Source organism: Cherax quadricarinatus, chromosome 5 (assembly GCF_038502225.1).
Source record: "Cherax quadricarinatus isolate ZL_2023a chromosome 5, ASM3850222v1, whole genome shotgun sequence".
Lineage (NCBI taxonomy): Eukaryota > Metazoa > Arthropoda > Malacostraca > Decapoda > Parastacidae > Cherax > Cherax quadricarinatus.
In genome coordinates this window covers 62,984,874-63,012,809 of record NC_091296.1, presented here as the reverse complement: position 1 = coordinate 63,012,809, position 27,936 = coordinate 62,984,874, and the positions used below count along the sequence as shown (strand labels likewise).

The 27,936-nt window shown below is 39.8% G+C and overlaps 1 protein-coding gene across 16 annotated transcripts in view; it reads left to right on the top strand.

Annotated features, from left to right (window-relative positions):
* LOC128685077 (protein draper-like) overlaps positions 1 to 27,936 on the top strand; it is a 1,011,482-nt gene that overhangs the window by 950,932 nt on the left and 32,614 nt on the right. For 13 of the 16 annotated variants that reach the window (XM_070103144.1, XM_070103145.1, XM_070103128.1 and 10 more), the window contains one exon: positions 16,969 to 17,157. The exons of 1 other annotated variant lie outside the window; for it this stretch is intronic. In XM_070103144.1, the coding sequence (XP_069959245.1) occupies positions 16,969 to 17,157 (189 nt within the window). Of the gene's footprint in view, positions 1 to 2,683; positions 2,818 to 16,968; positions 17,158 to 22,877; positions 22,922 to 27,936 lie in introns of those variants that run through there. 2 more of the 16 variants (XM_070103187.1, XM_070103200.1) reach the window with 2 other exon arrangements.

The window sequence follows — 27,936 nt, the reverse complement described above, 5'->3', positions numbered from 1 at the left end:
TTCCCAGTAAAAGTAGGCCTTAGACAAGGATGTGTGATGTCACCGTGGTTGTTTAATATATTTATAGATGGGGTTGTAAGAGAAGTAAATGCGAGGGTCTTGGCAAGAGGCGTGGAGTTAAAAGATAAAGAATCACACACAAAGTGGGAGTTGTCACAGCTGCTCTTTGCTGATGACACTGTGCTCTTGGGAGATTCTGAAGAGAAGTTGCAGAGATTGGTGGATGAATTTGGTAGGGTATGCAAAAGAAGAAAATTAAAGGTGAATACAGGAAAGAGTAAGGTTATGAGGATAACAAAAAGATTAGGTGATGAAAGATTGGATATCAGATTGGAGGGAGAGAGTATGGAGGAGGTGAACGTATTCAGATATTTGGGAGTGGACGGGTCTATGAAAGATGAGGTGAATCATAGAATTGATGAGGGAAAAAGAGTGAGTGGAGACAAAGAACTTTGTCCTTGGAGGCAAAGAGGGGAATGTATGAGAGTATAGTTTTACCAACGCTCTTATATGGGTGTGAAGCATGGGTGATGAATGTTGCAGCGAGGAGAAGGCTGGAGGCAGTGGAGATGTCATGTCTGAGGGCAACGTGTGGTGTGAATATAATGCAGAGAATTCGTAGTTTGGAAGTTAGGAGGAGGTGCGGGATTACCAAAACTGTTGTCCAGAGGGCTGAGGAAGGGTTGTTGAGGTGGTTCGGACATGTAGAGAGAATGGAGCGAAACAGAATGACTTCAAGAGTGTATCAGTCTGTAGTGGAAGGAAGGCGGGGTAGGGGTCGGCCTAGGAAAGGTTGGAGGGAGGGGGTAAAGGAGGTTTTGTGTGCGAGGGGCTTGGACTTCCAGCAGGCATGCGTGAGTGTGTTTGATAGGAGTGAATGGAGACAAATGGTTTTTAATACTTGACGTGCTGTTGGAGTGTGAGCAAAGTAACATTTATGAAGGGATTCAGGGAAACCGGCAGGCCGGACTTGAGTCCTGGAGATGGGAAGTACAGTGCCTGCACTCTGAAGGAGGGGTGTTAATGTTGCAGTTTAAAAACTGTAGTGTAAAGCACCCTTCTGGCAAGACAGTGATGGAGTGAATGATGGTGAAAGTTTTTCTTTTTCGGGCCACCCTGCCTTGGTGGGAATCAGCCAGTGTGATAATAAAAAAAAAAAAAAAAAAATTCTGTGCTTATAGTCAAATGGGTGAGTGAGTGAGTGTAAGTGTGAACCACCAAGTGGTTTTTATGTAGTTAGTTGACGGGGTGTATCAGGGAGACGAGATGTTTTCTAACTGTAGTTTTGAAGGTGATGAATGTGTCTGCAGTTCTAGAGTTTTCAGGTAGGGTGTTCCAGATTTTAGGGCCTTTGACATACATTGAATTTTTGTAAAGGTTTAGTCGGACACGGGGAATGTCGTAGAGATGTTTGTGTCTGGTGTTATGCTTGTGGGTCCTGTCACAATGTAGGCTAGCTACTTTGTACAGGCTCTGCAGTCCATACTGTATTGTCAGACTAATAGACTAATAAATAATGAGTCAGTATGACTTCCTTTCCTTTAAAAGCACCAGGATTTTCTGAATGATAACCGAGCATGGGTTTCCACTAACATTTTCCAATGCATCAGAGCAAAGAATGAGCTTAAGCTATTGACCTGCCATGATGGTACATCCTCCCAGTCATCCATACTGTCTTATACCACCAAATGATGGGTATATATACATACATGACTTGCCCTTTCCTTTTAAGGCACATTCATTCTCTTAATGATAAATGAGCCTGAACTTGCACTTTAAAAAGTTCTGATGCATTGGAGATTAAAATGCAAGTTAAGGTGACATTGACAGCCTTGAGATGAGGTGCAAATTCTTGCTTGCTAATGTAGATTCTTGATGGTATCTGCTTCCAACATAGCTATCATTGACACAAGATTATCCCCGAATGCAAGCCTGTAGTAATTTTTGTTTTGGTGTAATCCATGAATTAACTGTCACTGAGGCTAACAACGTAATGTAGCGAGTGTGCCAGCATGGTGGGTGTGGGGAGGTTGGGGAAGGGATGGAAGGTGTGATGTCTGATTGGTATTACATGAAAATGCTCTGCCTGCCTAAGTGAGATGGGCCATATGGTAAGTGATTTGACTACATATTTGGATTCTCCATATTCAGCAATGCAGTTTAACAAGGTATTGCATTTAAAAAGTATGTTTACACATTTGTGATTGTATTTTAACCTTTCACTGTCCAGACTCCTGAAATTGATGCTGCTTTAAAAAAAAATTCTGAAATGGTAGAGAATTGTTCTGAAGGTAATGACACCCAATAGGAAATTTGATGGGAAACCTGTGGGATTACACATGCACGAAGTTCTTGGTCTCAGTGCAGTTTATGCATCAGTAATTTTTGCCCACTCTGAATTATTTTAAACTAATTCATTCAACCAAATTCTTAGCTATTTTGCTAGTATGTCATTCATTCTATCAATTGAGCACAAACCACCCATTAATCTATTTCAAGTACCCTATAAAGTGCACACAAGTCAGTAATTTGAGCAATTTTACACAAAATTTGAAAAATGCCAATTTATAAAGTCCAAAATGTAGATATTCCTAGCATTAATACAGCACTTCCTCTGTTCATTAATCACATCCCCAGGCCTCTCCTATATTACTCTTTCCTTTCATTTTGAATTCATAATCAGGCTATGATGAATGTGTAGGGCAGCAGGCCTCCAGCAGCAACAGCCTTATTGACTGGACTAGCGCCAGACGAGTCTGGCCCGTGGCTGGGCTCCAGGAGTAGAAAGACTCGAAACTTGTCAAAGGTATATCAAAGGTACACAAAAATAGAAGATTTACTTCATTTTTCTGATGATAAAATATGACCAAGAATGTAGATAAATGGTTCAGAGAACTGACAAGTTGATAAATTAGACACATGTCAACACTTGGGTATCTTTTATTGAGGAAATATTTTTGCCACACTGGCTTCATCAGTCCATACAAAGGAGAATGATGAACAGAAGGGGTTTGATGTAATCAGTCCATAAAGTCTTGAAAAGAATGCATCATGTGCGAGGAGAAATGGCTTTTATACTGTAGACAGGCGAGATGAAGCAGTTGTAGGTGATATCACATTTGACAAATCCAAATATGGAAGTTGGGCACTTTAATACAGGGAATTCTTCACTTGCCTAACCTTTAGGCATGACCTACTTCCATATTTGGATTTGTCAAATGTGATGTCACCTAAAACTGCTTCTCCTTACCTGTCTACAGCATATAAGCCACTTCTCCATTGTCATATCTAAGCGCCTTTGCAAAGGCAGTGATTATGTACGAGTGTTGAAAGTTTTTCTTTTTTGGGGGTTCTTTCTTTTTGGGTCACCCTACCTCGGTGGAAATGGCTAAAGTTTAAAAAAAAAAAAATTACGACTGCCAGTATTTTCACAGCAGAGTTGTATGCAGTTCATGGCCATCATGCATGTTGCATCATTGTCTATCTTGTCATTTGTAATAGTTTCAGACTCCTATAGGGGATTACAGGCTATCCAGAAATTTATTCCCATCCTATTTATACAATTTTTAATTATGCTGCATTTCTAGTGAACACAGAAGTCTCTTTTTGTTGGGTCCCTGGACGTGATGATTAGGGAAACACACTCCACTGCTTGGTCATCAATTCGTGACCTAATTTCATACTGGTGGTATTCCTTTCTCAAACTATTTTGTGGTAATCTGTCGACAGCTTCGCAACATTTGGCAGCAACGGTGGTCTGAGTTGGTCCACAATAAACTGCATTCTATAAAACCAAGTTTGGGTTTCTGGCCATTGCTGTCATGTTTAGAAGACTACACTCTCCCAACTATGTATTGCGCATGCATCTCGCTCATGGGTATCTTGTGGAAAAACACTGGGCACTACTGTGAGGATTGCCAAGTTTGCCATCTCTTAGTGGATTGTCCTGTCACTCCAATGTCTCCACCACCCTAACACACATTACCTGACCTTGCTGAAAGTCCCACCTTTGATGCAGACTCCCTCTTTGACTTTTCACAGAAATTAACTTATTGCACCAACTTTGATTGTAGTTTACCTTTAGCACTCTCCACTATCCCCACTAAACTCTCCTGCTCCTCACTAGTGTGACATCCATGTATTCCTCTATCATATCCCACCTTTCAGTGCTGTATGACCCTTTCAAGTCTAGTGCTTAGTTTGATTATATTTTATTCAAGAAAAAATATGCTGTAATATCTTTGTTGAAATGGAACCTATAAGAAAGGGAAGGATGTATTCCAGACTCGATGGTCCCATTCATTATTAGCCAAATAGTTTATGGATCAATTTTACTAGTTTGGCAGTCCATTTTGTGTTGTAGATGTGTTCCAGGCCCATGACAGCTGTATCAAACTCAGTCAGTCCATAAACACGTAATTCCACATGATAAACTCATCAATACTTTGAACTGTTTTAGTTGTATAGTAGGGCCTCGCTTTATGGAGTTTTGCCTTAGTGTTCCGCTAATACAAACATTTCAAGTTATGAGAAAAAACTATACAAACTCACCCCACCCGACTGATGTGGTCACTGCTCACCACCCAGTTTATTTACATTCTCTGTGAGCTCGCTCTCTCCATGATGTCTGGAAACTTTCCAAAATTTCAAGTTATTTTATATATACTCTTCATAATTATACTTGTGTACCAGTACCTAAATAAACTTACACACTGTGTTGGTGTGCAGGTACACGTTAAAATCAGTGTGTGTTATTAGTCTTGAAGATGCCATATTAATAATATAAAGTAATCACTGTATATTAGTGGAAGGAAGGCGGGGTAGGGGTCGGCCTAGGAAAGGTTGGAGGGAGGGGGTAAAGGAGGTTTTGTGTGAGAGGGGCTTGGACTTCCAGCAGGCATGCGTGAGCGTGTTTGATCGGAGTGAATGGAGACAAATGGTTTTTAATACTTGACGTGCTGTTGGAGTGTGAGCAAAGTAACATTTATGAAGGGGTTCAGGGAAACCGGCAGGCCGGACTTGAGTCCTGGAGATGGGAAGTACAGTGCCTGCACTCTGAAGGAGGGGTGTTAATGTTGCAGTTTAAAAACTGTAGTGTAAAGCACCCTTCTGGCAAGACAGTGATGGAGTGAATGATGGTGAAAGTTTTTCTTTTTTGGGCCACCCTGCCTTGGTGGGAATCAGCCAGTGTGATAATAATAAAATAATCACTGGGGTGCATTAAATGTTGTATATTATGTTAATATAGACATTTTCATTAATCCATTTATATTTTTTCAAAATTATATAATAAACACTACATAAACGTGATAAATACACCCCACAGTAGAATAAATTAACATAAAAATGAGATCTTTTTCCAGTCGTCTTGTTGGAGTGTTGGAAAGAATGTTTTCTCTAGTTTAAACACTAAAGAAAATGTGTACACCATAGTATTACTGGGGTAACTGTAGAAAATTATTCCTTTCATGTGTCTTCGCTCATTGTCATTTGTTCTAAAAATGGTGTGTTACATGAGAATGGGAGTGTTGCTCTGTATTTATTCTACTATACCAACATGGAGACAACTTGTACACAATGCGAGTCATTTGTATTATGGTATAATGAATGCGTATCATCCATAAGCAGATGCATTCGACTGCTTGTATCAGACTCCGCATCTTCCTATCTCATTTACTAGTTTTTCTCTCGTTTATTCGTTTTATTTCATTGACTCTCCTCTTGCCCTACATTAAGACTACAAGCATTTTAAGGTAACGAGTGTACTGTGTGTGTATTTTACTTTTTATTATTTTTTAATGCCTAGTTCTATTGCTAACTTAATATATGTTAGTGTAAACTTATACAGTGGACCCCCGCATACCGTTGGCATCACATAACGTTAAATCCACATACCGATACATTTTATCGCTAAGATTTTGCCTCGCATACCGCTAAAAAACCCGCTCAACGCTATTCGTCCGAGACGCGTCTAATGTGTGGCCTGAGCCAGCCTCACATGTTCCGCCAGTGGCATTGTTTACAAGCCAGCCTCCGCGGTAACATCCAAGCATACAATCGGAACATTTCGTATTATTACAGCGTTTTTGGTGATTTTATCTGAAAAATAAGTGACCATGGGCCCCAAGAAAGCTTCTAGTGCCAACCCTGTGGTGAAAAGGGTGAGTAATATTATCGAAATACTGTGGTACCATGGTCAGCTGCTGATGCTGCTGTACCACCGTCAGCTGCTGCTGCTGTATCACCGTCTGCTGCTGCTGTATCACCGTCTGCTGCTGCTGTATCACCGTCTGCTGCTGCTGTAGCACTGTCAGCTGCTGCTGTAGCACTGTCAGCTGCTGCTGTAGCACTGTCAGCTGCTGCTGTAGCACTGTCAGCTGCTGCTGTAGCACTGTCAGCTGCTGCTGTAGCACTGTCAGCTGCTGCTGTAGCACTGTCAGCTGCTGCTGTAGCACTGTCAGCTGCTGCTGTAGCACTGTCAGCTGCTGCTGTAGCACTGTCAGCTGCTGCTGTAGCACTGTCAGCTGCTGCTGTAGCACTGTCAGCTGCTGCTGTAGCACTGTCAGCTGCTGCTGTAGCACTGTCAGCTGCTGCTGTAGCACTGTCAGCTGCTGCTGTAGCACTGTCAGCTGCTGCTGTAGCACTGTCAGCTGCTGCTGTAGCACTGTCAGCTGCTGCTGTAGCACTGTCAGCTGCTGCTGTAGCACTGTCAGCTGCTGCTGCTGCACTGTCAGCTGCTGCTGCTGCACCGTCAGCTGCTGCTGCTGCACCGTCAGCTGCTGCTGCTGCACCGTCAGCTGCTGCTGCTGCACCGTCAGCTGCTGCTGCTGCACCGTCAGCTGCTGCTGCTGCACCGTCAGCTGCTGCTGCTGCACCGTCAGCTGCTGCTGCACCGTCAGCTGCTGCTGCTGCTGTAGCACCGTCTGCTGCTGCTGCTGTAGCACCGTCTGCTGCTGCTGCTGTAGCACCGTCAGCTGCTGCTGCTGCTGCTGTAGCACCGTCAGCTGCTGCTGCTGCTGTACCACCGTCAGCTGCTGCTGCTGCTGTACCACCGTCAGCTGCTGCTGCTGCTGTAGTACAGTCTGCTGCTGCTGTAGTACAGTCTGCTGCTGCTGTAGCACTGTCAGCTGCTGCTGCTGTAGCACCGTTGTTGGTGTGGCTTATTGAGAATACCAAGAAACAATTAACCCCAGAGGGTTAGCCACCCAGGATAACCCAAAAAAGTCAGTGTCATCGAAGACTGTCTTAACTTACTTCCATTGGTGTCCTTAATCTTGTCTCCCATGATGCAACCCACACCAGTCAACTAACACCCAAGTGAACAGGGAAAAATGCCTGGAACTAGTGCTCATATTGGTGAATTTAAAGCCAGCAAAGGTTGGTTTGAGAGATTTAAGAATCGTAGTGGCATACACAGTGTGATAAGGCCTGTTCTGGAAGAAAATGCCAAACAGGACCTACAGTACTCAGGAGGAAAAGGCACTCCCAGGACACAGTGTCTCATCAGTCATTGCTGCATCTTCAATAAAGGTAAGTGTCATTTATTCTTCATTTAGTAGAGTAGTACATGCACAATATATACTGTGCATGTACTACTCTACTATTGTGCATGTATCCTTCTCTTTGTGTGTAGGAAAATGTATATTTCATGTGGTAAAAATTTTTTTTTCATACTTTAGGGTGTCTTGCACGGATTAATTTGATTTCCATTATTTCTTATGGGGAAAATTCATTCGCATAACAATAATTTCGCATAACAATGAGCTCTCAGGAACGGATCAATATTGTTATGCAGGGGTCCACTGTAAATGCATATAAATGCCAGAAACAAGTGGAAAAAATGGTATTCTGCTTTCCAGCAGTAGCCTGCAACATAACCTACTGTATATGGCAAATGTATACCATGTCACGCATGCTAAATTGAGGAATAAATCATCGCATAATAGCGCATTTGCACGAGTGAATTCACATAGGCAAGGAAAACCTTTAATGACATTACATACAATCGTTCCAACAAATTCGCAAGCCTCGGTATTCACAGGTTTCATTTATTCGACATTTTTTATGATCTAGTGGATATATTTTTAGTCGATGGCTTTACTGCCACCAAATCTAGACTATTCTGGATATTATTTCTTTATATATTAATGTGTTTTCAAATAAAATGAGTAGAAATTGGAAGCATTTTTTTTATTACAGACCTTATCGGGTATTTTAATTTCTAGTCTTGTTAGACCTCTAGAGATGTGCACAGCCCATCAATCTTTATCAAAGTACAGCATATGCTCTCCTATTTATAACCCTTTCGGTTTTCTGAACCATTTGTATAATACTGTTCTGACATAGTAATATCTTAGAATCTTGATACAGAGAACTCTCTAACCCATGCTTCACTTTGCCTGTCTTTAGTATGTAAGCTCCCTTCATGCATATGCTAGTCGTTTATCAAGACTAATGAACTGATCACACAATTTCCAGGCCGAGGAACTGATTATCTCAGATTCCTCATTTTTTTTCACCTTTCTCAGTGTTGGACTGATGAAGCTATTTACTGGCAAAACAATTCTACAATAAAGAGGCCTAAGTATTGCCTAGTGCCTCATTTGTTGTATCTGGGTACTGGTGGTGGTATATGTAGTGATGGCAGGAGTACCTGGTGGTTTACAGGGGTGCTGGTGATGTCTCACATGGTGTTGACAGGGAGGTGCCAGGGCTGCTGGGGGTGCCATGTATGGCATGTTTACATTTCATATTAAAATTATGTTCATCAGTCTTAAGTCACCACTTTCCAACCAGTCACTGTGAGAATACCATAGTGTGGTAATTTTACCCAAAGAAATAACCAGACCTGAAAATTGTGAATTTTTGGCATTTGATGCACCCTACTCAACAAGCATGGTATAATAAGTCTCAAAACTGCAAGCTGCATAATGCTATGTATATACAGGTTTTGGTTCTGTGAGTGAAGCTCGCTGGAAATACCATAATACCATACATGAATCTCTCGAGTATAACTAGCAACAAATAAAACAAAGCTCACTGGTTGGTGGATCTGAGTATTGTATTCAGAGCTGTAATCTGCAGGGAGAGTAGTGTCCCATTACAATACTGTTATACTTAGAAATGGTTTCTCTACTTGCCAAAATCTAGCCATTTTTTTAATTAATTTTCCTGGAAGGTTTCATCACCATTTAGCTTGTAGGTGGATGCTCATGGGCTCATCGACTGAACCAAAAGTTAGGCAGTTAATAAAAACTAAGGAAGATTGCAGATTGGATAATTAATCATGCACAGTATTTGGAGTAACTTGAAATAAATGCTAATTAGATGCCTTGTCAAACATTTTCACTAATCTTCCTTATGCTGAAAAATGTTATTTCACCTTAAAGGTGCCACACAAACAAGTGTTATGCAGTGTCTAATATTCATGAGTGATATAGCATTTAGGAGTCTCTTTTAGACTTGCATGCTGATTGATCTTTTATTTTTACATAAAAATCTATACTTTTGTCAGTATGGCTTAAATTTTTTGCATATGCATTAGGCTAAATTTCCAGTTTGGACGCTAATCAAAATGGTTGATGTAGTTCCTTTGCAGTGTTCTTTGATCAGATTTTATGTTAAGTTGAATGAGTTTTTTTTTTTTTTTAAACAGCCTTTTTTTTGTTTCCTTTCTCAAATTTCTGGATTGCTTGAGAATGCCTCATTTAAGTGGCTTCAAATTTTCAATGCTTGTGTAATGTATCTTAGACAAATTTCATGGGGCCATTTGCCCTATGCATAATGCTATGCAGGCGAGGGTGGACCTGAACCCAGAGACAAGACAGGGTGATGAAAAGATCTTAAATGTGAATGATGGTAAAGTGTGTGTGAGATGTGAGTGGGAGGGAGACTATACAAGCACCAGACAGTGAGAGAGAGCCACAAGAGTGCAAATTTTAAGTCTACAATTCCTTACCAATCTGTCTGCCTGCCTGCTTTTCCCTACCCTACCTGTCCTGCCTTGCCTTGTCTGCTGTGGTCTGCCTGCCTGGCTGTCTTAAATGGAATGATGATGGAGGGTGTGTTGGAAGTGAGAGGGAGGGTTGGAGTAAGGGAGAGAGACCATACATGTACTATTCATGAACAGTGGGTGATAGTGACAGGAAGAACGTAATTGTTAAGTCTACAATTATTGACCTGTCTGCCTTCCTTCCTCTTTGCTTGCCTGCCTCTACCCTGTGCTGCCTACTGTGCCTGGGTATAAGCCTATAAAAGATAGGCTTACTCTGTTGTTGGGGGCCAGTGCCTCTGAATATTTCAAGCTGAAACCTATGCTTTTTTACCACTCAGGGCAGGTTGTGTGAATTCTGGCATCTTGGAATGAATTACCATAAAACCTTGTACTTTTGGGCTTATAAGATAGTTTTGAGGTATGGTGAATCTAATGGAACGGATTAATATCTTAACTCGAGGGACCACCATATAACATTTGTGAAGGGCATCAGTCGTTAGTTGTTGATGCATCGTGTGAAATGGATGGAACGTTCCATGGGTTAAGGCTGTAATAGGCACAAATTTTGTTGGATTCTGTGCAATAACTGGAAAATGCATCTTTTGTTTAACTTGTAAGATTTTAGTGCTGAAGAGTTTTCCTCAAAAGTAACTATCTCTTGATGTTAGGTTTTAACTTATAATATGCTAATTTTATTGATAAAATTAGTTTCTGTAAAGTAATTAGAGAATCTCTTGATCAAAAAAGTCAGTGGATGACTTGCTTTTCTTAAGATTGAATTTAAATGCCTTCAATTCCACAGGCACTATATAACCCCTACAGGTTTAATGCTTTCCTCTGATTAAAATAGTGATCCAAAAAAGAAAACATCCACCATCACTCACTCTATCATTGTCTTGCCAGAGGGTTACCAATATTCAAAACTGCAAATATCCCCACTCCTCCAGAGTGCAGGTACTGTACTTTCCACCACCTGGACTGGAGTCCAGCTAACTGGTTTCCCTGAATCCCAAGGCAGTAACTTAAGAATGCAACTTTTGAGCAGTTTCAGGCTTAATGTGCTTGTGTATTTTAAGATTCTGATCCTTTTGGTCTTGAAAGGTTGCATTATATTTGGGCTGTGTAATATCCTAATTTGCCATTTTGGTTGCTGCTTTGAGACTTGTGAATGCCTCTTATGATTCCCTTCAAATCTTATGCTAGTATTTACTAACTGCATTATCAACTCATGTATGGTGCTCTTAAAATATATTTTACACCTGAATCTTTCTCCCCTGAATGAATTTTTCACTTGTGTTCCGTGAGTGTTTGGCAAAACATCACCTTCGTATTACATCTTCTTTGGGGTTTCATACAATTGTTTATTAGTATTTCTCTGATATTACGGTACACAAATAAGCATGGTTATATTGTAAGGATTCAAGGAAACCCATTGTCATACTTCATTTCTGGAAGTAGGTATTATCTGAACTCTTAGGATAGGTTGGAAATAAGAGGGCTCAAATGAACTGAGATCCATGCTCTCCTGGCAAGACAGTGAATGCATTTCCTTTTCTAGGTAACCATACTTTAGTAGAAAATGGCTGACATGGGAAACAAATAAATACTGAGAAAACATCTCTTAATGATAATTGAACTGGTACCTGATTATTGCATGGTAAATGAAATGGTACCTGATTATTGCATAGTAAATGAAATGGTACCTGATTATTGCGTAGTAAAGCACTTCCTTGTTGATCTAATTATGTAACTTTACAGACTTTGAAGGAGAGCAAGAGATTGAGCTGGCTGCTTGCTTATCATAGTTGATTAAAGAGAATGCAGCTTGTCTCGAATGGAGGCCTAACATGTTTACTCGTGGCTTCAAAACACACCAATAAACCACTTGCATGTTTATCTACAATTTTTTTGTTTTGTTTTTTTGTGACAAAGGGAATGTTAGCTAATAACTACAATACAGTAGGGTTCCACTTATACAGCAGGTTAGGTTCCAGGCTACCGCCGGAAAGCGGACATCGCCAGAAAGCAGAATGCCATTTTTTTCCATTTATGAATGCATATACGTAATGCCAGATAACAAGGTTACACTAACAAATATTAAGTTAGCAGTAGAACTAGGTATTAAAAACAAAGTAAAATACACACAGCATACTTATTACTTACCTTAAAATATTTGTAGTCTTATTGTAGGGTGAGAGGTGAGTAGTATTTATTGTAAGGAGTCAGGTGTACGAGGTATGGTAGCCCTCTAGGATACCCCACCCACACGTAATATACTACTACATTTAAAGCGCCCCAGAGCGATAAAATGCACATACAGCACACTTTTTACTTAAAATAGTATATGTAGTCTTAATGTAGGGCGAGAGGTAAGTAAACGAGGTAAAATGAATAAATGAGATAAGAGATGTGTAGTATGTAAACAAGCAGACAACACTTCTGGTTTTCGTTGACACACGATCATTTATCTTTAACATCTCGTATTTGTTAATTTATTTTACTCTGGGGTGTATTTATCATGTTGATATGTTATGTAGTATGTTGATTATATAATTTTGAAAAAATATCCAAAGATGGATTAATGAAAATGTTTATATTAACATAATATACAGCATTATTATTATTAGTAGTATTAATAATACAGGTCCACATCCCTTTATCCAAAACCCTTGGGGCCAGTAGTGTTTCGAATTTCAGAATGAAGGTGGGGTCTAGGGCAGCACCCCATAATCACACATTAACACTGCAGCAAAAACATATCAATACTCACACTAAGTGGGATAAATAAAGACTACAAATACTACTGTGGTTTATTTATAGAGTAATATAAATGAAATAATGGGATAATTATAGACCAGGAAAATGATTCTCAAGACGATTGACAGACAGCATTTTTAAAGACTTCGTGTCATCTGTCTTATTAACGTAGGTTTCTGTCTAAGCAATCTCTCTGGGTAAATTGCCATAATCTCTTGCTCAGATACATGCACGTTGTTCAAGGTCAGCAATTAACTGATCACACATTTTCACCATATTGTCTATGGGGACTTTTTCACCTGTGTTCACAATGTCACCATCATCACTATTGTTCTCATGCTTATTTGTATTTAGCACCACTTCAGGAATTTCACCATCACTCAAGAATGCACAACAGGTGCATCATCATCAATGTTCAGCATCGATGTCAGCTTCCTGTAACTTATTAACATTTTCGTCTGATAAACTTTTAGTGCAAGTTACAAGGTTTGATGTCTTCTCATCAGTAAGATGACACACCATGATCAAGCTTCTGCAGTAACTCTACTTTCTGCATTATTGATAATGTCAAATGCTTCCTTTTCTTTTTCTCACTGTTAGCTATAGAGGTATCTGCAGCTCTTTTTGACATTTTCAGTGAAATTAGTCACAAATTAAAACAAAATATCAGCGAACAGCAGATGCATGTGTGAACACTACAAGCACTGAGATGCAACTGATGCCTGCCAAACTGGTTGTCAGTGCTAGGTCACGCTCCCACTTTGGAGTTATGCAGAGATGACTGATGCTCCACACTCCACGAAAAAACTTGGTTCTTGGAACTTTTCAAATTTCAGAATTTTGGATAAAGGGATGTGGTCCTGTATAGCATCCTCAAGACTAATAAGACACACTTAAGTGATTTTAATGTGTACCTGCATGCCAGCATAGTGTGCAAGTTTATTTAGATAAAAGTACACATAAGTATAATTAGCAGAGTATATATAAAATATGAAAACTTTAAAACACTTGAAATTTGGAAAGTTTTCGGACATAATGGAGAGATGCGGAGCTCGTGGAGAATGTAAACAAACCGGGTGGGGCGCGGTGACCATATTAGAAAGACAGGCGGGGGAAGCCGTATAGCAAATTTTGGTCATAATTTGGAATGTCTGTATTAGAGGTACAGTGGTCCCTCAATAATCGTCCGGCCTGAAAGTCGTCCATTTCGGAAATAGTCCTGTTTTTTCGTCAAAATATTGGCTCGCAAATGGTCCGGTAACTCGCTAATAGTCCTTCGTCCCGGACGCGTACTCATGCTCTGAGCCGCCTTGGCCTTTCCTTCCCAGCCAGTGTGCCATTGTTTACCAGTGAGTGACGGTCCCCTCACATGCTCCTACGAAATATTTCATAATATTCCATTGATTTTAGTGCTTGCAAGTGCTAAATAAGCTACCATGGCTCCAAATAAAGCTTCTAGTGCCAGCCCTTTGGTAAAGAATGTGAGAAACACATAATTTATGAAAAAGTTTGTAGAAAAAATATGAAGATGGTGGTGGTAGAGTGGAAGCAGTTGTGATAGTGGTTGATGAACATAAGAAAGGAGGATCACTGCAGCAGGCCTGTTGGCCCATGCTCGGCAGGTCCTTTACAATTCATCCCACTAACGAAACATTTTCCCAACCCAGTCCTCAATGCTACCCAAGAAATAAGCTCTGATAACTCTATCAACTCATTTGCAAGTCCCAATTGAGTGGATAGTTATCAGAGCTTATTTCTTGGGTAGCATTGAGGACTGGGTTGGGAAAATGTTTCGTTAGTGGGATGAATTGTAAAGGACCTGCTGAGCATGGGCCAACAGGCATGCTGCAGTGATCCTCCTCTCTTATGTTCTTATGTTCATCAACCACTATCACAACTGCTTCCACTCTAGCACCACCATCTTTGTATTTTTCTACAAACTTTTCCATAAATTATGTGTTTCTCACATTCTTTACCAAAGGGCTGGCACTAGAAGCTTTCTTTGGTGGTAGTGATGGTGGTAGAAGGTAGTAGTGATGGTTGTAGAGGGTTCCTTCTTTAGTGATTCAGCGATTCTACCAACTCCTCCAATGTTGTAATAAAGTTGGTAGAATTACCGACAATATGTAAAGTAAAAGGACACAAGTGCAACTAATGTGACATTTTATTGTCACATTAGTTGCACTTGTGTCCTTATCCTCCAATGTTGTTGGAGTTATATAGGGCTACAAAAACCACCGCCGCCTCAGCTGCTGTTTCACCACCATTATGGATGGCTTACACTCAGTGGCCCTTATATACCCAACAACACAACACAACACAACACCTCTCGTGACATACGTAATGGCTTATTTTATTCATTCTAGAGTATATTCCATGTTTCTATGTTATTAATATTGTTTATTATGTCATATTAGTTGAATTGTGATAGATAAATAAGCCATAGAGTTGATATTAGTGTCATATTCTCCAACAATAAACTTGCCATCCCTCCACACAAACAAATAGCCAATAAGAACATAACAATGGAAGAACACTGCAGGTCTACTGGCCCATACAAGGCAGGTCCTTATCAAAATGACCTCCACCCAAAGCTACCCAAGAATTTACTCCCGTACCCAATGACACAAATCAAACTCGGCTCCTTCAACTCGTATATTTGTCCAATCTCTTCGTAAAGCTACCCAAGGTCCTAGCCTCGATCACCCTACTGGTAAGTGTGATGTTAAATAAGAACTTAAGAAAGTAGGGACACTGGAACAGTCCTGCTGGCCCATACTAGGCCGGTCCTTCACAAATCCAACCCACTGACAGAACAAATGCTACCCAAGCAATAAACTCAGGTGCAAGTCCGACTCAAATCCAACCCCTTTCACTTTTGTATTTATCCAACCTAAATTTGAAACTACCCAAGCCATAGCTTTTAGAACATTGGAAAGGAGGAACACTGCAATAAGCCTGTTGGCCCATACTAGGCCAGTCCTTCACAAATCCAACCCACTAACAGAACAAATGCTACCCAAGCAATAAGCTCAGGTGCAAGTCAGACTCAAATCCAACCCCTTTCACTAGTGTATTTATCCAACCTAAATTTGAAACTACCCAATGTTTTAGCTTTGATCGCCCTACTAGGCAGACCGTTCCACTCGTCAACTACCCCTATTACCAGTGTTCATTTATACATTTTATTAGTGCCCTAGAGTCCTTATGGAGGGGGATTCCCCTTCCAAATAACCTCTCTTCCCTCTCCTCCTCCTCCCCGTCTTCCATTCATCAACAGCCTTCAATAAAGGTAACTGTCATGTTAAATGTTCGTTCTTTTGTGCACGTAAATCTATCGTTTAGGTAAAAAAAAAATTGTTGTTGGTACTTCTGGGTGTCTGGAACGAATTAATTGGATTTACATTATTTCTTATGGGGAAAATTGATTCGAAAATCGTCCATTTCGATAATAGTCCCACTTCCAGGAATGGATTATGGACGATTATTGAGGGACCACTGCACTATTGAATGAATGTGTTAACTTTTTTTTTTTTGGGGGGTGGGGAGGAATACCCTACTTTATTGGGAGATGGTATTTAAAAAAAATTATCTACAGTAATTGATACCCTATTCATTGGCTCACCAAGGATATACTGGACAAGAAAAAAAATGTAGCATGACATCATATGTGGCAGACTACCCGGTATCTTGATTTCATAGGCCTGCTGCATGCATGCGGCATTGCCATTTTCTGGGTGGTGACCTCGATTCTCTGCTTGCATTTCCTGGTTAAAAAGAACACAATGCACTTTCCAATATTCAAGCATAGATATTGTGTCAGGGATACAATAGCAAGCGGTAACCTAGGCGAGTGTAAATGTGGTAATTATGATTATTACCTATGCAGCCCCTGGTTTCAACTGTTTAGCAAAGTGTGAAAGCCAGGCAGGTATACCTTTGCCTACCTAACATCTACTGCAAAGATTCTCAAGAATAGAATTTGGCATGATTGATGTAACATCTCTAGAGCATCAGCAATTTCTGTTTCAAATTTAATTTCATTATATATTGAATTGCAGTGATGCTGCTAGTGGTGACTTTAGGAATGGTGTTTTCTTGTATGTATATACAGTAAAACCTTAAATGTAGTAGTGGAGTTCATTTTTTAGTTGCATCCCTATAAATGTATGTGGTAGATTCTACAGTTATTAAAGATGTACACAACACTATTGCAGGAGCTGTTGGGGGACACTATGATGTGCCATCGACACTTCAAAGACAAGCACGGGTAAAGGCATTAGAGGCGGATGCCACAAATCCCAATCTTAATATCTACCATTCTATTGAAAGTTTAAAGGATAATAGACTAGTGGATCACGTATACGATGAAATAAAACAACGACCACCTCCACCGAAAGATCCAGGTTTGTGTGTATATTTTAGAATTTGCATTCTTGTAAGATGTCTAATTTATAAGTGATAGCCAGTGTTAACAGTACTGATTATAGGATGTGACATCAGTTTCCTTAATCATGCATCATCTGTCTTTGTTTAGATATCCCATAATAAATGGAGTTGTATCTTAACAATGGACAACACACAATGTTAGTACTTTTCAAAATCATTGCAATCCTCGGTGTGTCAGCCTTGGCTCAAAACTTTAAATTGAAATGTCACACTGCTGACACAAATACAGAAAAGACATGCATTTTGTTTTGCAGTGTGTGAAAAACTTTGAGAAAACTTTTAGTGAAGAATTTGTTTAATTTTAAAATCCCTGAAAATAATTGAGTGTGCTTCCTTTAATGTATGAAGCATCATTTCCATTAAGCAACACATGATCAACATTGACAGTAAAGGTTGTCTGCAACATACATAAAAAAAAAAATTTTTTTATTTTATTGCGCACATCATAGATGTGCATTAAGCTCACATCATCAAGTTCTCGATAATGTGAGACATCACAAAAGCACTTGGAATTTCATTATTTTTTCACAGTGGTAGATAAATGCTATTTGGAAAATTATTACAAACAATAACCTAAATTTTTAAAGAGGTGGATTGGTAAGCCAGTGGAGGACCTCGGTCAGATGATCAAAAGCTTCAGTGGCAGATCATCATGTGACTTAAGACCTACATCAGGAAATGCTTGTCCCGTTTCCTGATGAATCTTGACTAATCTTTGGAATTAAAATTGCCTGAAATTCAATACACACTATATGATGTGGGAATGAATGTCTAAAATGCAAGTTTCTAAGAGAAAATAGATTCAGAGTAGCGAACACTAAACTTTTAAGCTGAATTTTCAGAAACGTGCATCATAAATTGGGGCCTTACTGTATACTGTATAACGTTTGTGAAGATGGGAAATAAAAGGGGTAGGAAAATGTGTGCGTCAATAGTGTTGGTGACCCTGTCGGGAACATTCTCACATTTTAAATAAAATTCTATACAGCACAGTAGTTGTAAATTTAGAAGTGCATCAATCCAAAAAAAAAAAGAAAAGTGGACATTCATTTGCATTGGTTACATTCCTTAAACTATGCTGTCAATGATTTCCATGACATGTTGACTGAAAAACGTATGGGAAAAAATTGGGTTGCATTCCTTAGACTCCATTAGTAAGGCCTGGGGGAGTGTCTACCTTTTCCCTTACCCCTTGGGAGGTTCGTGTCAGTTCTCCCCTGCACAAAAGCTCTCCTACCTACAACTGCTTCTCGCTTTTTTCTTTATTATTTCCAGTCGCATGCTCATGCCATTGCTGTTTATATGGATGGTTCCAAATCTTCTGATGGTGTTGGGTTCACGGCAGTGTTCCCTGACGATGTTGTCCGAGGACATTTGTTAGACTTTGCTAGTATTTTTACCATGTGATCATTTCAGATTCCCTCAGTGATTTACAAGCCATTAAACAATTTGATTCCCCTTATCCATTAGCCCTTTGTATGCAACTTTGGTTGCACCTTGTGGCTAGCAAGAACAAAGACGTAGTTTTGTGTTGGGTCCCTGGACACATTGATGTGCAGGGCAATGAATAAGCGGATGCTGCTGCTGCGCAGTACATGAGCTTCCAGTTTCCTATAGAGGTATTCCATTCAGGGATTATTTTTCAGTTATCTCTGCCCGTCTTCATGGCAACAACAATGGTCGGACATGCACCCTAACAGATTGTACTCGATTAAACCGCTTTTAGGTTTGTGGCCATCTTCTTGCCACCATTGCCGTACTCGGGAGACTGCCGTCTCCTGGCTCCACATTGGCCATACTCGCCTTACTCATGTGCCTCATGGAACGACACCCTCTTCCTCTGTGAGGTTTGTCGAGTCCCTATTTCGGTTCTTCGCTTTCTTGTCAACTGCCTGGTTTACCAGCGAGCTCGCAGGATTTACCTCAAACGCCGTCGCCACTGCCCTCCCACTTTTACCTTATCTTCCCTTCTTGCAGATGGCCCTGCCTTTGACTTACAATCACTTCTTGACTTTTTGTCAGTAAGTGCTTTACTCTACGAACTTTGACACACAGCCCTTAGCATCCCTTTCAGCCCTTTTCTCCCCTCACCTCTGATCCCCTTTCCACTTAGCTGTTTATAGCCTCGAAACTATTTTCTCCCCCACAGCGCTGTATAACCCATGTCAGTTCAGTGCTTTGATTATAATGATAAGACCTGGAGGAACCAGTTATTGAGTTTCATTCATAACATTATTGGCATAGAATAAAAAGTTGATGAATTACACATGTGCACCATCTGAATTTCTATTTTTAAGAGGTTACACCACCCAATATCTTTCCAGTTCATTAGAATTTAACTGATGACAGCATATTCCTTCTACAGAAAGAGCAAAGTAAGAGCATAATGATCCTCAAAGCCACCAGCGCTCTCATCATAATCATACAGTATTTTTTTTTGAGTACACACTTTTCTGTAATAGAGTAAAAAGGGATGAGAAAGAGTTGGCTTACTTTCATTCCTTGCTTCTTGTCCTTGTTAGATATAAAAATGTGTAGATATAGTTGATATGGTCCTAATCAGCCAAAATGGTTAACTGTAGCATCCACCTGTGGCCTTCATCTTCACTTCATCATAAACACTATACAATTTTCTTTTAATAACATTTTCACACTTTATTATCAGTTACCAACATATTCAGCAATTACATAAATGCAGCTAGCATAGGAACAAAAATGTGTAATTACAGCCTGATTGTTTCACTATCTGTGTGAATCACTTACCAGACATAATAACCACTTCCCACCTCTAACCACAGTTTTCTTAGAAATTATCAGTTTCACTTGATTGCCTTCTTGGGACCTCCAGTATCACTCGTTCCTTTTAGGTACCATGATTAATATCCAGAGATGAAGCAAGGTGATATGAATGAAAACAGAGAGAATAACCTAAGAGACTATCATGTAATGCATGTCTAGACAGGACTAGTTCATACCAAATGGTGATGGAAACCCCCCCCCCCTCTCCACCACCCCCACCCCCACCACATTGGCCTTGCCTAATTCAATTCAATTCAAGTTTATTCTCTATAATGGTTACAATGTGGGGTTTACAGGTTTTGGGTATTTTGTGGTTTACATGTTATAAAATACTAATTACAGAGGGGGCCACTAGGACACCTAGCATGGCTAGGCATTTTGAGCAGACTTAGATTAATTCTTAACATTAAATCCTTACAGATTATAGTATTAATGGGTAAAATTAAGTTTTTATTCAGGTATAGGTACACATAAATAGTTAGATTATCATACATAGCAGCATATGTGCAGATTACACTTCATAAGGTGATGCTATCCATTATTTCTGTACTGACACACCTTAATAGTAATGGCAAACTACTATTTCCAATGGAAAACTAAATTTAAATCTCAGAATATAGAAAACACGAGCTATGATAAAATTGTCAGCTGTATCGTGAAGAGCTTTTGAATAATCAGATTTATTTGTATGATGCACTTTAGTAAAAATGTTTACTCGAATCTTGCAAATTATTGGGGGTTAGGTTGTATACATTCAAATTTCTCCCAGGTCAAAAACAAATAATGTATGATAGTTTACTGGCATATTCCACAATCCATATTCCTGACCTGTTCAGTTTCAAAATTCACAATTGTCAGGTTTCTTTTATGGGTGGAGGTGCCCATGTCATTCCATAATCTCTTATTTTAAAATTTTCCAGGTTAAAATGGTTTCCTCTGAGAAGGGCATGGGGGCAGAGCTTGCAAGCCAGTCAAGGGAGAGGAACATTCGTGCTTGTTCAGTGGATGTGGAAATAAGCTTAATTTTCTTAGCTCAGATTATCATGGTACCTTTTAGAGGAGAGTAGTGTGTGGATGGGGGAATGATGGAGGGGCAAGGAGGGTACTGAGGAGAGAATATGGGAGGGAGAATGGGAGGAGACTTGTGTGTAGAGAAGAATGGAAGTAATTTTATTAATAATACAAGAATTAAAAAGTTTTGTTTTTAAAATTGTACAAATTGTGCATATTATTTTAAATTATAATTCAGTGAGTATGGTATCTAAATCACGAGGTGAATTAGAGAACCATGTTCATTACAATCAAATGAAACTGGATAAAAAAAAGTGGTACAAATCTATAAAATGTCAAATAGTGATGCATGTTTGTGTATATGTATCAAGGCAGTAAAAAATTACTAGGGTTTTTAGAGGCTTTTTTCAGATCTTTTAAATTCCCTGGTCTTTGGAATATAAGCCTTTTTATCCACTTCTCCAAGGCTATGGGTCCCACAATTTACACCAGAGGTTGACCCCATCCATTAATAAATATTTAAAGCATTATTTTATAATGTGCTTCCCTACAGTATGACTTATCAATCAATGCACTGAATTGGTTGTGCATTTTTCAATTATTTTTGAGGAATTTATTGTTATTTATACCTTAAACCTTCTATTAGTACTTCTGATACACATTTCTTTGAAATATTTGCAATGAAGAAGCTTCAAATTCTTGAGCCAGCTCTACAAACATCAAATAACATGACAGTTTGAGTAAATAGTGCTTAAGGTCATCCTTTAAAATAGGCTTTGGTGTTGTCAACTTATTAGGACATTAACATTTTTCCATCTTGTAGATTCTTCATCAGGAACAGTGTTACTTGTGCATAGATAAATTTTTGTCACAAACTTTGCTCCTGCTGCTTTCTTCGCTGCTTATAATTGTTTATTCAGGATACTGTTTAAATATGGTAAGCTTGGAAGTGTATTACTATTTCATTCTCTTTTAGTGAGCATTTTTTTAGCATTCTACTAGGTCCAATAATCAATTATTATTTAACATGAAGCAAATGTGAACCATAAGAACTCACTAAAATACACCAAAGCTGCAATTCTTAATTTTTTTTGTCAAAATTTTTTCAAGTTGCTTTCTAAACACACAGGAAAATTTGGTATTTTTGACATCTTCCTGTTTATCAGTTAAAAGAAAAAATTGATGAACCAGCATGTTTGGATTAGTAGATGAACTTATATCTTTCTGACATTGGTGCATTATATTTACAGTACATAATGAGAATAACCAATAATAACTGTAAAGTAAAATTAGTAATAATCATTAATGACAATGTATAATACCGTATAATGAATTTTGTCACCCGTGTTGTTCTTAGTAATACTGGCAGATTAACCATGCCAGACTGGCAATATGCATATACTGTCTGTGTGTATGTCTGTGTATGATAAATTGGAATTGCATAGAAATTTTAACACCTTACTTTCTTAGAACACTTACAACATATGTTGCAATAAGCACTTGTAAACTGTCTTGATAAGTATTCCTATTAAATCTTGTGTCACTAGTTTAATTAATGAGTTGCTGCTGTACTTACATGAAGATATGCTGCCTTATTTTCAGGGTCTATCATATGTTTTATTTTTCTTCTCTTGTAAATTAGATTTTTTCTTCAGATATATAATTTTCTAATGGAAAAATAAATGACTAGTTATAGCATTGATACATTTTTAGTATTAGTACTACTTTTAAATATTTATAGCTGGTCAAATACTTTGGATTTGTTCTTTTGTGAAAACTTAATGCCGTAGTCAAAGTTCGGAAATGGATAAGTGTTGCCGACTTAGCATCTGCACCACTTTCTAATTTCAGTGTAAATTCCCCACAGATTTCAACCAAACTGCAGTAACTGGAAATGTCTACTTCTTATAGGTATAAATATCTGTCTGTTGATAGAGTGTTAGTGAATTGTTGCTTTGGCGTACACACACTTCCTTCCCTTTGATATATGTTACACATATATAGGAGTACATTAGTTTTGTTAGTAGTGATTGGCATATAATTTTGTATAATTTTGATAGTGCATGTTTGGAATGGTTAATACACTAGTAGTTAAGTGGCTGCTTTCCTGTTTATTATTGGTGCATGTAGTCTGAATGTCATTAGCCTCATTGATTTTTATAATTTAGTTAATTGCAAATTCCTAAGGATTTGGGTTTGTTGAATATTAAAATTTTAGCATAATATAAATGCTGAGGCTAATGGCACTTTTATTTCTACTTTTCAAGTTTTGCATACAGATACTGTAGCTAGACTTGTGTACATGTTGTTAATGGACATAAAATAGTTATAATCCTGTTTAGTTTTGATATTGATGGCACACATGCCTGGATTTCTTCACAAAAATAGTATAGATTCTCACATTAAGTTGGCTATTTGTTATATTTACAACTGATCTGGCATGAGATTTAGTATTCACATTTTTCTTAAGGCTTAGAAGCCTAAGAGGTTCAAACCCAGTGTACAAGGATAGTTTACCTCTTGCCAACTCTTCCTCGTCCTTACTCCCTTACATTCCTCTTCTCCATGTGAGCCAAGAATTTTTACTTTCAGATAATAAAAACTGTGGTAAAATCAGCTTATCTAGTTCTAAAGAACTAGATAATTTTATGCAAATAAGTATTCAGTAATATTGATTATACCACAGCACTCAAGGCCTTGCATGCTACCTGTTAGCCAGATTATATAACATCAAATAAGTTTTCATCTGGATTTTTAGCTACTGCCACAAGATTATCATGATTTACATACAAGTCTAGTCGCTTTTTTTTTTTTTTGTCATATTTAACCCCTTCACTGTCAGGATCCCCAAAATTTAAAATTGGTAGAGAATCTTCTCTGAAATTGATGACATTAAAAATATGAAATTTGATGGAAAAACTCCAGGGAATTACGCAGGTTCAGGGTTTGCAGTCTGGGTGTAATTTATGCATCAGCAGTTTTGTTGACAAGTCTTATTTTAAGCCCATTCCATTAGACCAGATTCTTAGCTATTTCACTGGTATGCCTTCTGTTGTATTGATTGAACACAAGAAACTGCTCATTAACCCTTTGAGGGTGCAAGCCCTAGATCTACTCCTTGCCTACACGGTCCAAGCAGTAGTTCTACGCCATGAGCTCAGCTCACCCAGATAAGCTGTGAATGGTAAATTTGAGCCTAGATATGAAAGAATGGATCTGTGGTAAGTGTGCACCTTATAAAATAAATCCTGCAGCATGCAGTGCATAATGAGAAAAGAAACTGCGACCAAGTTTTTGGATTAAAACATCGACTTTGTGGTGTATTTTTGTATGGTTTTTACAGTTGTATTTGTGGTTTCTTGGCCTCATTTGATAGAATGAAAGATATATTACAGAAATAGAAATGATTTTGATTAGTTTTAGTAATGAAAATAACTTGAAATTGAGCTCAAAGTAGTGGAAATGTTCTACTATTGCCGATGTTCAAGAGTAAACAAATGATATCACGTGTCCAATGCACATCAACTGGTGGGTCTGATGTATGTTCATGAATGTACTGATATTATATATACAATTATTACAATATTTCATAGTAGTAAACCTTCTATTTTTTGATGTAAATAAAAATGCTTTATAAATAAAAAATCGAAATGGAATTCATCTGTAGAGCCTAGAAACATAACTAATAAACAGAGGAAATGTTATTTTAGTGCCAGGAATGCCTGCTTGTTTATTCTGGCCCCTATTTTGAAATTGGAATATTTTGAACTGTGTGTGAAATTGGCCAAATTACTAATTTCTGACCTTTTTATTGCATAGTTGAAATAGTTGATTGAGCAGTTTCTTGTGCTCAATCAATAAAATAAAGTAATACTAGCGAATTGGCTAAAAATTTGGTCGACTGGAATAATGTGATTGACCTAAAATAGGAGTCAAAGTGGGCAAAATCGCCGATGCGTAAATATCGCTGACACGGTAAAATTCACAAGTGTAATTTAATCAGTTTTCCAACAATTTTGTATTTTATTTTATTACAGAAAAAGATTCTCTACCATTTTGTACCTCTTCAAGGGGGGCTCCTTGGCGTGGTGAAGAGGCTCTTGGTCTGAGGAATTAGACCTATCGGTCTTCTTCCTCAGACCGAACCTAATTACCCCCCAATCTCCCCTCCCCTATCCCATCCTCCCCATCCTCCCCTTTTTCCTTTCCTCCTCCTCCTCCCCACTCCTCCCTTTTGCCCTTCCTCTTTTTGTCCTTTGGGATTTCTCCCACAGGCGCGCTAGTTCCTAGGAGGGGGAAAGGACACCGGGGTCCATCCCATTCCGTTGAGGTTTCTTGGCGGTGGCGTAGTTTGCCGTGGAATCTGGATTGCCTAGGGATGTCCCGATCCCTCTCCGGTATCCCGGAGTAGCTTTGGGTGTCTTTTGGGCGACGGGTGTATCTCTGGAAGCCACCTTTCGGATTCCGGGGGTGGTGGCTGAAGGAGGTATGCTTTGTGGCGGATATCCGGCCGCCCTCTCTTTTGTCCACCGAGGTAGCTCGGCAGATGTGAGGTTGCTATCCCAGATTGCTGGTTTACTGGCATGAAGGGTAGGGTATGGCACGGGTTCCATGCTGCATCTGCGCTACTAGCGGTGTCGAGTCCTCTTGGGCGCGGAGGGAGATTTCTGGCCCTTTCATTCCTCCTAGGAACTATCCCTCCCCGGTCCCCCCTTTTTTTTTTCTTTTTTTTTATTTTTATTTTCTTTTCTTCTTTCTTTTTTTTTCTTAAAAACAAAAAGAAAGAAGTAACCTAACCATGGCAGCCCTAGTCCATGAACCTGGTACCCCCGGGCCCCTTCTTGATACCGCACCCCGTTCTGACCCCGCCTCGTCTTTGGACCACTCTTCAGACATTCCTCATGCCTCTGTACCTATTGCCGGTGCTGTTTCCTCACCCGCTTCAGGTACTGAGGCCTCGACTGACTCCTTCGATTTATCAGACCTTCGCTCTCCTCTGACTATGCTTCCGGCCTCTCCCTCTACGGTGCGGCAATTTTCAAATCGCCGACCCGTTCCACGTCGGACCAACTCTGGTCCCACGCCTAAACGTCAACGACAATTGCCTGCTGATGATACTTCTCCACCTTCACCTTCTCGTTCTTCTCAGAAACGATCGACACGTCCTTCACTACCTTTCCACGCTCAGTTTCAGACTGAACAGTGGACTAAATTCTTCACTTTACGACCAACTTCCTCTACTGCCTATCTTTCTGACCATAGTATTGGCAAGGCACTCCTACGCCATGTTGGTAAAGATATTTCTTTTCATGCTCTTAAGAGCGGTACGCGCATCATTACCGTACAGAATGCTACCCAGGCTCGTGAGCTCTCTCGTCTTTCCCATATAGATACTGTTCCTGTCACCCTTGAAAAACATCATTCCCTCAATTCTTGTAGTGGTACCGTTATTCTGCCCCATACCATAGTTCAACAAAATTTCCAGACATGTGGCACCGACATTCTAGAACAGCTGGAACTCCAAGATCTCCCAATCCTCAAGGTAGACACTTACGTTCTTCCTGCCCGTGGGCGGAGACGATACCCTAGCAATGTGGCTCGTTTAACTTTTGACAGCCGAGAACTCCCATCCTCCGTTTATATAGCAGGACATCGGTTACAAGTTCGAAAGGTGATCCCTACACCACAACAGTGTAGAAATTGCTGGCGATTTGGCCATCCAGCGAAATATTGCAGATCTATCGCCGAATGCCCAGTCTGTGGTGCCGATGACCATTCTAATACGTCTTGCAATCGATCTCCCTCTTGCCTTAACTGTCATGAGGCTCACCCTTCGTACTCTCGCCGTTGTCAGGTCTATTTAAACGAGCGGGAAATCCGTTACCTCAAAGAGACAGAAGGTCTCCCTTATGCCATGGCAGTTTCTCATCTCCGCCTCCAAGGGAGACTCCCACGTGTTTCTTATTCCCGTGTTTCAAAACGTCCCCCCACTTCTGGTATCCCATCTTCTACACCCACCTCTGTGGTTACCTCTCCCATAATCACTCCTGTATCTAATCCTTTTGCTGTCCTCGGCTCAGACGTCCCTACTTCAACGCCTCAGTCTAATCTCGCTTCTTCGAGTTCTCTCTTACAAGCCTCAGTATCGACGAGACCTCGTACGACACCTCTTCCCAATCGTCCCTCTACTTCTCAAAAGTCAAAAAAAGGTCCGGTAACACCTCCTACCCATCTTCCACCTCCTCATTTTACCCTCCCTGTCTCTGTCCCTAGTTCTTCCCCTCTCACTGGCTCAGTTACAAGTGCAGAGGTTCACCCTCCTCCTCGTAATGTACCTTCCTCCCCTGTTCCCTCCCAAGTTTCTTCCTCTTCTGCCACCTCCCAGGTTCCTGTCTCTTCTGTCCCCTGCCACGCTTCTCCAGTTCCCTCCACCCTTTCGCCCCCCCCTACCTTGGTACAGTCCAATACAGTTCCAATCTTTACTCATCCTCCCCCTACCATTCCCAATATTGTCTCCCATACGACATCTTTGAATTCCGAAACACTTGAAGCAATCTCTGAATATATTGCAGAGACCAAACCATCAATGGACACTGATCCACCTTCCGCTCTTTCTCTCTCCTCTGCTCCATCTGCGCAACTCCTTTCTTCACAGCGCACCGTTCCTTCGCTGCTTGAACATTTTCCACTGCCTCCGCATGTGGACTTTTCTAACCCTTCTAGTCCGTAGGAACCCTTACCTGCGGATTTCAAGTATCTTTATCATTGCCAATCATGGCCTTTTTACAGTGGAATATACGCGGCCTCAGGGGTAATCGGGGTGAGCTTCAGATGTTACTCTCCCAGTTTGCCCCTGTTGGTGTTTGCTTACAGGAACCAAAATTACACTCTGCTGTTATTTCTCACATCTCAGGCTATAATTTATT